Source organism: Podarcis gaigeae, assembly GCF_964106915.1.
Source record: "Podarcis gaigeae genome assembly, chromosome: 8".
NCBI lineage: Eukaryota > Metazoa > Chordata > Lepidosauria > Squamata > Lacertidae > Podarcis > Podarcis gaigeae.
Window position 1 is genome coordinate 22,937,977 of NC_139684.1, and position 14,088 is coordinate 22,952,064.

Consider the following 14,088-nt stretch of genomic DNA (forward strand, 5'->3'; position numbering starts at 1 on the left):
TAAAATCTGTGCTATGATATGTGTGAAAATCCAATTGTGGCTATTCTTGGAGAACAGTTTTCAATGGCGCATTTCAGGAACAGCGATGAGTGAGATTTGTGAATTAGGCGCAAAAGCAGCTCCTACATTTCTTGCATCCATTATTTCCTCCTTTTCATGCCCTCATTCATATTAAAAAATCAGGGGTCTGTGGTTTCTAGGTGTAGCAACTAGAGCATCAGACCATGGAGACCAGGGTTCAAATTGCCCACTCAGCTGTTAAGAAGAGCCTGGCTGCTTGATCAAGCCAGTGACCAATCAAGCCCAGCATCTTGTCCCCACATAGGCTGCCCAGATTCCGCCCAGGGAAGGCTACAAGCAGAATTGAAGCACAGCTGCTCTCTTTTTACTTGATGCACAGCAGCTGCCATTCAGAGACATTCTGCCTCCAGCAGTGGAGGCAGGACACAGCCTTTGTGCCTAGTAGTCATGAATTTCCCTGGTTATCTTGTGCCAGTCAACATCTCTCAGCCTCACCTACCTCACAGGGTTGTTGTGAGGATAACGTGGGGGCAGGGAGAACCATGCACTGCATCTTGATCTCCTTAAAGGTAAAGGGACCCCTGACCATTAGGTCCAGTCGTGGCCGACTCTGCGGTCGCGGCGCTCATCTTGCTTTACTGGCCAAGGGAGCCGGGGTACAGCTTCCGGGTCATGTGCCCAGCATGACTAGCCACTTCTGGCGAACACAGAAACACCGTTTACCTTCCTGCTGGAGTGGTACCTATTTATCTACTTGTACTTTGATGTGCTTTTGAACTGCTAGGTTGGCAGGAGCAGGGACCGAGCAACGGGAGTTCACCCCGTCGCGGGGATTCGAACAGCTGACCTTCTGATCGGCAAGTCCTAGGCCCTGTGGTTTAACCCACAGCGCCACCCGCGTCCTCTTGGAGGGATATAAATAGTGTTGTTGTAGCATGCCTGTACATTTCTAGAATCCTTCCAAAGGAAGAAGGAACGAAGGGGGAAACTTACTGCATCCTAGCCAGCATGAAAACAATGCTGTCCTGGGATCCTCAAATATCTTTAAACTAGGAGTTGCATGCAAGGTATCTGGAAGAGGAGCTCCCCGCCCTTTTACAGGGACAGTTGAATTAAGAATACCTTTTTGTGCCCCAACCCGCTATAGAAAACTGGAAGAGAATACTACTTGGAAATCAGTTTGAAAACTAATCCAACAGGTTGGACAGCCTTTTTTCTCCCCTAGTCTTTGCAAGCTGAAAGAGTTCTGCGGCCTCTATGTTTAACTTTTTAAAAAACAGTCTTGTTATGAAATTGACCGCTTCGATGGGAATGAATAAGCAACAAGGTGCCTATGAAATCATTCTCAGCAAAGGTTTAATATTATGCTTTGCTAATATTGATGGGGCACTATGCACAGGTGATTTTATGACCTATTCACCAGCCAAATGATGGTGCTGTTTAAAAAAGAAAAACACCCCATAAAGGTACATATTTCCACTTATTGAAGGAATGTCACTCAGCGGCAGCTTTGGGGGAGATGTTGTTCCTAGAAATTAATTTAAGAAGAAAGCAAGAATTTATGCAGGTTCCTCTCTTGGTGATGTGGGGTGCGCCAAATGGAAGATGGCTTGGAAAGAATTGAGTATATTTATTTATAGAAACATACAACTGTAGACTTGGAAGTGACCCCAAGGGTCATCTAGTTCAGTCTCCTGCAATGCAGACATCTCAACTAGATCGTATGTGACAGATGGCCTTCTTATGGTTGTCACAAGAAAAGGAAACATTTAGACAAATTAAATAAGGATTTCTGGCATAATTAAGTCTGGAGCGTAGTTATTGTTGAAAAATTAACTCACACATGATGTTAGATTACAGAAGAAACAAACAAAAATACAGTGGTACCTCGGGTTAAGTACTTAATTTGTTCCGGAGGTCCGTTCTTAACCTGAAACTGTTCTTAACCTGAAGCACCACTTTAGCTAATGGGCCTGTTTCCGCCACACCACCGGAGCACGATTTCTGTTCTCATCCTGAAGCAAAGCTCTTAACCTGAAGCACTATTTCTGGGTGGAGTCTGTAACCTGAAGCGTATGTAGCCTGAAGTGTATGTAACCCGAGGTACAACTGTATTCATTTTCAACTGCAGGGCAAAAAATTGCCGCCTGTGGAATAATGTTACTATTTGGAATGCTTAGTAACTTTAGCTCCAACTGAGAATATCATAAGACTTTAGCTCCAACTGAGAATATCCTGGTACAGTCAAACCTCAGTTTTTGATCATCTCCGTTGCTGAACATTTCGGCTCCCGATTGTTGAAAACCCAGAAGTAAGAGATCCGGTTTCCGAACGTTTTTTGGAAGCCAAATATCTGATACGGCAGACAAGTGGCTTCCGATTGGCTCTTCTGCTTTTCAAGAGCCAATCAGAAGCCACGACTCAGAAATGGAACATTTTGGAAGTCGAACATCCTTCCGGAACGGATAACGTTTGACATCCGAGGTACCACTGTATTTTAAAACATTTTTTTTCATCTAAGTGTTACTACCTACTCCAAAATGAGTAAGAAATATATTTTCCTCAGGGATTCTGAATGAAAGCACCCAAATGGTCTCCACATGTTTATTATGTCATGGCTTTGGCAGATTCAGATCCCTAGAGACTCACATATTTTGTTTGCTTCCTGTGCTGGAAAACTGCATCCCTGATCCTCTTTCTTCCTTTCTCCAGGCAACACAAATCTGCAGACACCGGCGCCATGTCTCAGCGCCATTCAACCGGCTCCTTGGGAGACAAGGCCATTCTGCTGGAGCACCAGGTCAGCTCGGAATTGCGCCTCAGCTCCAACAATGTGTCCCCACACAGCAAGCGCAGCTCTCTGGGCCCGCTGGACAGCTCTGCGTTCTTGGCCGAGCACTCCCCATCGCCCACTGGGCCCCGCCGGATCGTCCTCAGCACCCAAAGCCCAGTCGCCCTCAAGGTGGGCACCCAGCAGCTCATCCCCAAGGGCCTGGCGGAGGGCCCCAAGCCCAAGGTCCCCTCTCGGCACCAGAGCTTCTCGGCGGCCATCTTGAGCAAGGAAGCTGCCCGAATGGACCCCAAGCGCATGTCGGCCCCCAGCATTTCGTTCGACGACCTGGAGGAAGCGGAGCTGGACGGAGGGATGCTCAAGCGCAACCTCCGCAGCATGTCGTACCGGGCCGCCATGAAGGGCCTGGGGAACGGGGAGCCCGCAGAGCCCTCCAAGTTCATTGGGGGCGGCCTGAAGCCACTGTGTGAAGAAAGCAATGGCCAAGGAGCCCGGAGCCCTGGAAGGCAGAAGGTAGGGCCTTTGTACTGCCACTGGCCCTCTAGAATAGCCTAGAATTATAGGCTATTCTAGAGGGCACAGTGGTATATAATCCACTGTTGTTATTATTTATTGCATGTCTATTCCACCTTTTTTCTCCATGGATGGATCTCAAGGTGGCCCGCTCTTTATGCGTAATAATTTTTTATTAGTTTTCAGTTACAATGATCCAATAATAGCCTCATTGTCACAATACCAAATTATAATACAACCAACAATGCCAATTGTTCATATGCCAAACTGTTGTCACAATACCACATTATAATACAACCAATAATGCCAATTGTTCATATGCCAGACTATGTTAGAATTGATGGCTTGGTAATTTACTTTAACTCTGCATTCCAAAAACTTACAAATCCCAATTACACACCAGTCAGAATAACAAACCCTTATACCGCAGCTGCAATTTTAACGACTTCCATTCGCATTAACACATCAAATAATTTACAGTCTTACAGGTGAAGCATTCAGACTCTCTCTTTGTTGTTCTTTGTGTGTGGCTATTATTCTGTCCATGATGTTTCTTCCTGTCCTTGTACTGTATTATGTCCACCTTTTGTTGGTTGTTGCTGTTCTCCACCATACCTTAGGCGGAGCTAGTATGACATTGCTGTTTCATATGTTCTCCATTGCACCGTTCCACCGTGGCCTGCTCTTTTAATCTCCACCACAACCCTGTGAGGTGGGTTAGGCCAAGAGGCAGCGACTGGCCCAGGGTCACCCAGTGAGCTTCATGGCTGAGGGGGTCAGGATTTGAACCCTGGTCTCTCCCTGTCTGATACTCTAATCACTCCACCCTGCTGGCTCTCATTTAGCAGGGAAGCCAGCAATGTGTCTTCAGTTGTTGTTGCACTCTTAATTTCCATCAGTCCCTAGCCAGCATGGCACACAGTCAGGGTGGCAGAAGTCGTAGCCTGCTGTTGCTTCCTTCTTGGGCATGGCTACCCTTGTTTAATGGGGTTACAAGCATTTCAGCAGCTGATTTGTCCCAGTCCGAAACTGGAGTAGAGTTGGGTGGATTCCTTCCATTCACCCAGAAGATGCTTGAGACTTCAGGGGTGTTTCAGGTGGACATGCCAAAAGCCCCATAGTGCCTTCCACCCTCCCTCAGGAAAGGAGCAAGCTGACAGTGCCACCTTCCCCAACCTGGTGCCCTCCAGATGTTGAGGGACTCCAAACCATGGCTTGCCGGTGCAATTGGTCACTCAGACCACAGTTTGGATTCTGAAGCCTGAGAAGTACTCAGGATTCGCTGAGATCCCTGCATTGCAGGCGGTTGGAAGATAAGACCCTTAGGGAAGGGAGGTCTCTTCCAACTCTAGGAACCCACGCAATGAAATTGCATTGTGAGCTGCTGAAGCAATGGTGTGTATGTTTCCAAAGTGTTAAAGCTTTCATCCTCGTCCCAAATGCTTTTATTCTGGATTGGACAAATGTATACAGAGCTCCAGTTTGGCCGCAGCTGGCCCGGATTACTGCCCTGATTAGCTGAGGCCTGGCCAGCGGAGGGTCAGAGCTCAAACTTGGATTTTAAAACAAAACAAGTTAACTCTGTCCACTCCAGAAGTGAGCAAAGCAGCCTGCCATCTGGATGCAGGATATGGTCTGCCTTTGATAGATCCTTGGGAACTGGGGAGTTAATCACGCTCTCTATTTGAAGATGACTTTGGGGTTTCTATCAACTTTTCAGGGAGATTTGGAATGAATTGGAAAGGGGAGGGTGAAGGGGCGGACGTTTTCAGCACAAGAGTCCATGTAACTGGGCTTTTCTCTCCTGGAAACTTGGAAGGAGAGGGGAACCTTGCCATGGATATATGGCAGAGTTCATGCACTCCACTTAGATTTTTGAATACACTCCGCTTAGATTTTTGAAGGACCACAAGCTGCAGATGTGGCTTGAATCAGAAAATGGATGCAAGGGTGGCCAATTTGTGATTTTTTCCCCGATTGAAAGTGCTGACTTCAGTGCAATTCACAGTGTTGGTTATGACCCTGTATGCACCTACCTCCTTATATGAGCCTGCCCAGGTTTTGAAATCTTCCGGGGAGGCATGAGACAAGGACTTCTTGGTGGCTGCTCCCAGATAGTGAAACTCCCATCTACAGGGGTCTAGTCAAGTCTCCTCTCTGCTTTCCTTTCAGTAGAAAGCAAACACTTTCTTTGTTCAGACAGGTCTTTGGCCAGTAACTGACTGTTGTGGCAGGGTCTTCTGAAGGGAGGGTTGTACATTTTTGTTTTTGTTTTGGATATGTGTGTTGTGCTTTTAAATGGTTTTCAGTGCTGGCTGTTGTTTAAATAGGGTCACTTATTTAACTGTTAATTACTATTTAAATGTATTGTGCATTTGTAGCTGAATCTGTTTTGATGTATGCTGTGAATCACTTTGGGTCCTGCACTTGGGGAAAGGGTATATAAATACAGTCATACCTCAGGTTAGATGTGCTTCAGGTTGAGCATTTTCAAGTTATGCTCCGTGGTGACCCGGAAGTAACGGAGTGCGTTACTTCTGGGTTTCGCCGCTTGCGCATATGCAGATGCGGCAAAACGCGACCCGCAGATGCACAGTTGCATCTTATATTTTACTCAGGATGCGAACACGGCTCCGGAACGGATCCTATTCGCATCCAGAGGTACCACTGTACTTGAAACAAACAAACAGATGTAGGAGGAGCTTTTAAGAGCCAGGAGTCCCAACGACCTCTGGAGGGCATCATGTTAGAAACCCTTGCTCTATGTTTGGTAAACTGGGTCCCCCAGTACGGCATACCCTCCAACCATCTCTGTTTGCCTGGGATATTCCCAGAATTACAGAAGTCATCCTGGCTTCTGAAATGATCCTGGAATGACCTGAGGATGAGCTGGTGCTTGCAATGGTGTCATGCTCACATGCAAGTCAGCAACACCAAAAGATGCTTATACACTGCCTGGCCCTTTCTGCTCCCTTGAGATTTACCTCTTGTACCCAGCCAGGAATGTCCATGATGTGGAAGAGGTGGTGGTGCTCCATCTGAGGGTGCAAAGTAGGGCTTGGAAGGTGAGTCCTGAGGGTACTCCCGAAGATCAGAGAGAGGGGGGGCGGGCGCTTGGAGGACCACTTTCACCCCTGGGCCTGATGTTCATCACCTCTGGTCTAGGTAGGTAGGTAGGTGCTGCAGCTGCAGTTCTGTCTCTCACCACAAGAGGCAGCAGCAAGTAGACCAAGGTTTGAGTCCCGACGGCTCTTGACCTGAGGGTTGTTCATCGGCTATGTGTTGCAACAAAGACCCTAGGTGGGTGGGAGTCTAGTATGGGGAAGTGCTGCAGTGATAATGTTAGGGCTGTTGTTGGGCAAAGGTCCCTGGAAAACTAAACAAAAGCTTGAGTCACTTTGGAACTTGGATTCCCCCACCCCCATCCCACATGTTGAGAAAGTGAAACTGAAATAAGGCAAAGAAGATCACACACCAAAGTTACAAGGTGTGTGTGAAAGACACACATGGACCAAGAGGTTATGGCCCTGTGGGAAAGGCTTTGGTTGTGTCGCTTCTTCTTAAGGCTTAAGAAGCAAGGCAAGGGATCCTTTCTTGCATACTATGCAACATTTCTCTGATGAAAATAGGGACATCCTATTCCATTGTTGTTGTTGTTGTTGTTGTTGTTGTATTTATGCCCCACTCATCTGACTGGGTTGCCCCTGCCACTCTGGGCGGCTTCAAACATATAGAAAAGCACAATAAAACATTAACCATTTAAAAACCTTCCGGATACGGGGCTGCCTTCAAATGGCTTGGGGTTTGGATAACTCCATACCCTCCAGCATTTCTCCTATGAAAATAGGGACATCCTACCGTACTCGCCAACATTTTTCTGATGAAAATAGGCATGTCCTAAGAAAAAAGTGTCATCAAATCAGAAACTTCTGATGGCTTCTGTAAATCCAGGACTGTCGCTGGAAAATAGGGACACTTAGGGAGTGTGCTTTTGGCATTTTGCTTCACACAGCTATGTAGAAAACAAACAGGATTTTGTGCCCAGGTGTTCAGCACACCTGTATGCAATGGCACAAAGCTTCATGAATTGGTTTTCTGTTTGGGTTTGGGGAGGAGAGAGGGAAGGAAACCTAATCACACTCCCCCCCTTTTTTTTGAATAACAAGAATTTTACAGTAGGCCCGCAACTTACATGGATGTTACATTCAGGGGGCAAGGTGTCTACACACAAAGGCAAGATCTTATAAAACAGGAAGACCCCCGTGGAACTGCCACTCCTCCCCAAAACATGACCATCCCTACCTGCCCAGAGTGAGTGTTGCTTCCTGGCCTCTGGGAGGGTTGCACGAGGGTTGTGGAGACTCTTGTGAGATCTTGCATAGACATTTCTTATTGCCCCCCCCCACCTTCTCTCACCCTCTTTGTATTGATGGATGGATGAAGTGTGCAAGGCTGCGACCGCGCAAGTGAATTGCATGTACGTTCTGGGCCTGCTGCATTTGACCACTCCAGTGTCTTCTGAAAATTAAGAACATAAGAAGAGTTTGCTGCGTCAAGCCAGCGGCCCATCTCATTTGACAGCGGCCAACCAGATAACCCATGATGGGAATCCCACAAGCAGTGGTCTCATCTCCTACAGTTCCCAGCACCTGGTATTCGGAGGCACAAAGCTATCAGGATTAGCTGCCATTGATATAACCTTTGTCCTCCATGCATTTGTCTAATTCAGCTTTGGGTGGCCAAATGGTCTACTTTAAAGGGGACCGCCCTCTTTCTGTCTTTAAACTAGTCACCTCTTTGGACAAAAGAACCCCAAGAAGGGAGAGCAGGAGGGGCCTCAGTTCTGCCTATCTACAGTTAGCACCCAGGTTGATCAGGCTCTGGGGTCAGCCTCTTCTTTCCCACTCGGGTGAGATGTATTGTATTTCTATTTCAGTTATAGGAACTATCTCTGTACGTGCATATACGTTGCATCTATAACTGTACAATTTCATGCACACACATATTAGCATGTGCAAATGAGTGTCATGTCTTAGGGCCCTCGTATTTACGGGACATACCGCCTCTCCTGGCATGCCCCACAGAGGACCTTAAGGTCCATGAATAATCATAGTTTAGAGGTCCCAGGCCCTAAGGAGGTCACCAGGGCCAGGGCCTTCTCAGTAATGGCTCTGACTTGTCCCATGAGACCAGGGCCCTGCAGGATTTAACTTCCTTCCTTCTGCAGGGCCTGTAAGACAGAGCTATTCTGCCTGCCTTTCAATTTGAACTTAGCCTGATCTTTTATTCCCCTTCCTTCCCTTCCCTCCCCTTCCCCTTTTTATGAAGATTACCTGCTCTGGGATCCCACAGCTAATTCTCCCCTGGTCTCCTCGCTGGCCCAAATAGGACTAATTTAGCCAGCTAGCCCTGGTGATCATCTAATGTTTATTGGTTGGATTTCCCCCTAAATTGATTTTTGAATTCTGAATTTATTGTTATTCACATTTTATACTGTATTTTATGCTGGCTTTTGTTGCATCAATTAAATGTTTTAAATTTGTTGTTAGCTACCTTGAGCCCAGTTTTCTGAACCGGGAAGGGCGGGGTATAAATAAAAATGTATTATTTATTATTATTATGTTTCCCCGCCCCTTTTGGGAGCGGGGCTGATGCATTAACGGTAGATTGCCTGCTTTGCATGCAGAAGATCTCTAGTTCAATCCCTGGCATCCCTAAGTAGGATTTGGAGAGAGTCTTGGCTGAAATCTTGGGGAGCTGTTTCCGGTCAGTGTACACCAGTCTCTACCAAAGTTGGGTCTCCAGCTGTTTTTGGACTACAACTCCTATCATCCCCAGGTAGCAGAACCAGTGGTTAGGGGTGATGGGAATTGTAGTCCAAATCCAGCTGGAGATCCAGCTTTGGGAAACACTGGTGTTCACAAACCAGACCTAGATGGGACCAAAGATAGGACTCTATATAATGTGGCTTCCTGTATATTTAGGGAAGGGGCTGTATTGCGGTGGTAGAGCATGTTTCTTGCATGCAGAATATCCCAAATTCAGTCCCCAGCATCTCTAGAAAGGGCTGGGAAAGGCTCCCTTTCTGAAATACTGGACAGCTGCTGTCAGGCAGGGCTGGCAGAACTGGGCCAGTGGTCTGACTCTGCCTACAGCAGCTTCCTATGTTCCACCTCTATTAGGCTGCAAGCCTAGGCTAGAAACTCCTCAATGTTGAACCCAAACCTTTGTGATGTTAATTTTCACAGGCCCCTTTCCACTCTGGACTCTGCGCCTTCTTCTTGCATTGTAAAACGCCGCCCGGTATTTATCCAGAGAAACGCCTCGTTTTCTGGGTTGTTTTTGTTTTCAAACTGGGGCTGCAAATTTGACCGTGTATATAACTGCCATTGCAACATAACTCTCTGGCTGGCAATTGTTTTCCTCGGCTCAAATCCGGATGATCCTCTTAGGACGTTGTTTGTACATAGGTCTGAGCCAGCCGTGGGGCGGAGAAACACGTGGGGGGAATTCAGCAACAACTGAATCTACAAAGGAGTTTGGCTCTCAGTTGCTTGCTCAGACTTCTGGGAGTCCTGAACAAGCAAGAGTTGTTCAAACAAACGGAGCAAGATCACAGAACTGTGGAGTTGGGACCAAGGGTCACCTAGTCCAACCCCGTGCAATGCAGGAATCTCAACGAGATCATACGTGGCTGGTGGATTTCCACCCTCTGCTCAATAACGTTGAATGATGATTGGCAAGGTTCAATCATTGCTAATGTCTAGTATTTCATAGTGCTTCAGGGCAGAAAACATTTTTTCCAGATTGAGGGCCGCATTCCCTCCCAGGTAGCCTTCTGGGGGCCGTATGGAAATGGTGGGTGGGGTGAGAGTAGACTTTACCTTTGTACTGTGGAGCGCTCTCCCCAGAGAGTCTCATCTGGCACCATCATTGCATGTCTTTAGGCACCAGGCAAAAACATTCCTCTTTACCCTGGGATCTTTTGATAAAGGGTGGTATATAAATTGAATAAGGGATGTGGGTGGCGCTGTGGGTTAAACCACTGAGCCTAGGACTTGCCGATCAGAAGGTCGTGGTTCGAATCCCTGCGATGGGGTGAGCTCCCGTTGCTCGGTCCCAGCTCCTGCCAACCTAGCAGTTCGAAAGCACGTCAAAGTGCAAGTAGATAAATAGGTACCACTCCAGTGGGAAGGTAAACAGCGTTTCCGTGCGCTGCTCTGGTTCGCCAGAAGCGGCTTAGTCATGCTGGCCACGTGACCCGGAAGCTGTACGCCAGCTCCCTCAGCCAATAAAGCGAGATGAGCTCCGCAACCCCAGAGTCGGTCACGACTGGACCTAATGGTCAGGGGTTCCTTTACCTTTACCTATAAATTGAATAAACCAATAATAATAATAATATTACAGTAGGCTTGTTTCCTCTCTCTCTCTCTCTCTCTCTCTCTCTCTCTCTCTTACTCTCTCTTAGGAGGGAGGAAGAGGATGGGAACAAAACTAGAATTAGTTGGCTCCGCATGTCATTTGCTCTGGGTCTGCCTGTTATTGGCTCTAGCGCCACCTACTGTTAGTCTCCCTGCCTTCCAGCCCACCAGTACAAATGGGCACCAGCCACCACTGTCTGCAATATGATATATTTTTTTAAAAGAAATGGAGTGTCTGTATAGCTGCTTATGATCGCCTCCCTCTCATTTTCTCTCTCTGTTTGACAGAGAACCTTTGGTCGGAAGCGCATGAATCGGCATGGAGGTTCCTTCAAAGATGGTGAGTAGATGGACCAGGATATTCCAGGTCAACCCTAGTCAGACTTTGGATTGATCCTGGGAATCTTCCCTTTGCATCCATTCCACAACAGGATGTCTTAAAATAAGACTTTGTTCCTATGGGAGCAGTTTCACACAGGCGGTCAACCCAAGGTGCCCAAATTTTTGGCGACAGGGAGTAGCAACCTGGCTACTCTTACATCAGTTCAGCTAGGGATCCTCAGGGCTGTGTCTTGTGCTAGCCCCCTACTCAGAGTAAACTCATTGAAATGAATGGACTGCTGAAATGAATTGCTAACTTGGGTCCATTAATTCAACAGGTCTACCCTGAGTAAAACTTAGTTGTCTGCAACTCCCTTGCTTGTTTTCTGCTGCTAAGGACTCACGATGCCTTGGAATATGTGAGTTCTTGATGGGAATTACAAGTGGAAGCTGCAACAAAATGTTGCAGTGTGGAGTGATTGTGTTGAGGGTGCCAGGCAGTTGAACCCTCTTCCAGGATACTCCATTCCATCTCCCCTTTCAGTCAGGCAGCATTCTGGGGTCCATTCTCAAGTGTCGTTTGGGCTATTTTTGCGCGCTCTCTCTCTCTCTCTCTCTTTCTCTCTCTCTTACACACACCTTTAGCTTCTTAACATGGGCAGCTGCATTTTCCTGAGTCAGACCCCTGTTCCATCCAGCTCAGGATTAGTTACATTGACTCGCAGCAGCTCTTTGGGGTTTTAGGCAAGGGACATCTCCAGACCTACCCAGAGATGCTGGGGATGGAACCTGGGACCTTCTGCCTACATAGCTGAGTCTTGGATTCCCCTTGAAAGTTTTCTTCCCCCTAAAATATATTGTTTTAATATACTTGAGCAAACCTTGTTTTCTCCAAATCCTTCTGATGCTTGCTTCATAAAAGATATCAATGGAGAAGAACGTGTTCACCATTACTGCATAGCAGGGGCAGCCAGTGTACTGTGACACCCACAGATATTTTGGGACTCCCAGATCCCATCTGCCCCAGATGGTCAGAGATGGTGGGAAATGTTGTTGAGGAACATCTAGAGAGCCCCACATCATCCACTCCTGGTATATAAGAGTCATATTGGTAATGTGCTTCCATAGCGTTAGCACATAGGTTGGGAAAATGTGTGTCTCTGGGGAGCAAAGAGTTACCTGAGGTTTCTCAGCATCGCTGATCCGCCCCACTTCTCTATCCCAGATCCCCGCCTGTATCAAGAGATTCGCGAGAAAGGTCTCAACTCCATCAGCCACGAGTCAGATGACGACCTCCTAGAGGTGGAAACCATCCCTGAGGAACCCCCTGCCACAGATTCCTCCACCATTGTGGTGAAGAACTACCGGCCTGCTCACATGACCTGGAGCCAGCTGCCAGAGGTAGGAGTGGGAGATCGCTAGAGGGTGAGGGATCCCGTCTTTTAGAACAGCAGCTGGGAACCTCCTTGAATCAGGCCCAGTAGGCCTTCCCAGTTGCTCCATTTTGGCCAGAACATGCCCACCTGCCCTGCACATGATGCCACGTATGATGATGACAGCTGTGGAGCAGGTAAAGGGACAGCAAGGATGAAATGCGCTAGCTGGTCATTGACGATTTTGTACATGGGCACATGATATACCAGTGACATCAGGTGATGGAAAGGCCGCTGGCCCCACCCATCTGTGGTCTATGGCACACAAGAGGGGTCCTTCTGTTTTTGAAGGACAGTCATTTTCTTCCATTTCATTTTGGGTACCTATGGGGCTACCTTATAGAAATACTTTTCGCGCCACTGGTCGGTGAAGCTCGGGGCTCATTTGCATTTATTAGCCTCCAACTTTCCTAGTTTCCGCAGAGCTGTTTTGCAACATTGTTGTTGTTTAGTTGTTTAGCCATGTCCGACTCTTCGTGACCCCATGGATCAGAGCATGCCAGGCATTCCTGTCTTCCACTGCCTCCCGCAGTTTGGTCAGACTCATGCTGGTAGCTTCGAGAACACTGTCCAACCACCTCGTCCTCTGTCGTCCCCTTCTCCTTGTGCCCTCCATCTTTCCCAACATCAGGGTCTTTTCCAAGGAGTCTTCTCTTCTCATGAGGTGGCCAGAGTATTGGAGCCTCAGCTTCACAATCTGTCCTTCCAGTGAGCACTCAGGGCTGATTTCCTTAAGAATGGATAGGTTTGATCTTCTTGCAGTCCGTGGGACTCTCAAGAGTCTCCTCCAGCACCATAATTCAAAAGCATCAATTCTTCGGCGATCAGCCTTCTTTATGGTTCAGCTCTCACTTCCATACAGCACTGCTGGGAAAACCATGGCTTTAAGTATATGACCTTTGCAACATAGCCCACTGAATATAAATGTGGTGCAAATGATGTACGGGGATGAGGCAGGTTCATAAATGAGTTGCCTCTCCCTCAAATGAGTTCTTTCTGACAGTGGTTCTCTGGGATCTTTCCCTAATACTGAAAATATAAGTGTGGATGCCAGGCAAGACTTGTTGAGGAGAGAGTACTACAACTGGGAAAGACCCTCTTGCTGGTTTGCCCCCTTCCTTGACTTGGCACATGGACTTCCCACATGATGTGGGAACTATATGTGCTCAAGCGGCAGACTGCTATACTGGTACACACCGACACTGAATTCTCAGAAGTGGAGCAGCAGGAGTCATAACTTAGTGGTATGCAGAAGGTCCTGGGTTCAGTCCCCATCATCTCCAGGTCAGGTTGGGTGAGATCCCTGTCTGAAATCCTGAAGAGCCACTGCAGTGTTCAAACTCTGGATTAGGGAGCGTCCTGTGTTCCAGGAATGTACTTCAGGTGGATTTCTTCTGCCTCAGTCAATATTTGCACACCTGTCTCCCGCACCCTTCCCAACATGTGTGTTTTGGCTACTGTGGAAGTTCCCCTGCAGCAGACAGAGAAATGGATGGTGCAACATTCAGTTGGGATGATGTGACCTGAAGGAGTGGCTTTGCCCCTGAGGCTCACCTGCCTTTTCTTATCTGACCTGGTATTGTCCTCC

General features: G+C 47.5%; 1 protein-coding gene across 1 annotated transcript in view; it reads left to right on the forward strand.

Moving 5' to 3' along the window:
• ARHGEF16 (Rho guanine nucleotide exchange factor 16) overlaps window positions 1-14,088 on the forward strand; it is a 36,984-nt gene that overhangs the window by 4,318 nt on the left and 18,578 nt on the right. Inside the window, exons 2-4 of the mRNA XM_083752608.1 lie at window positions 2,734-3,325; window positions 11,035-11,086; window positions 12,293-12,468. Coding sequence (XP_083608734.1) covers window positions 2,762-3,325; window positions 11,035-11,086; window positions 12,293-12,468 — 792 coding nt within the window. The 5' untranslated portion in view covers window positions 2,734-2,761. The remainder of the gene's footprint in view (window positions 1-2,733; window positions 3,326-11,034; window positions 11,087-12,292; window positions 12,469-14,088) is intronic.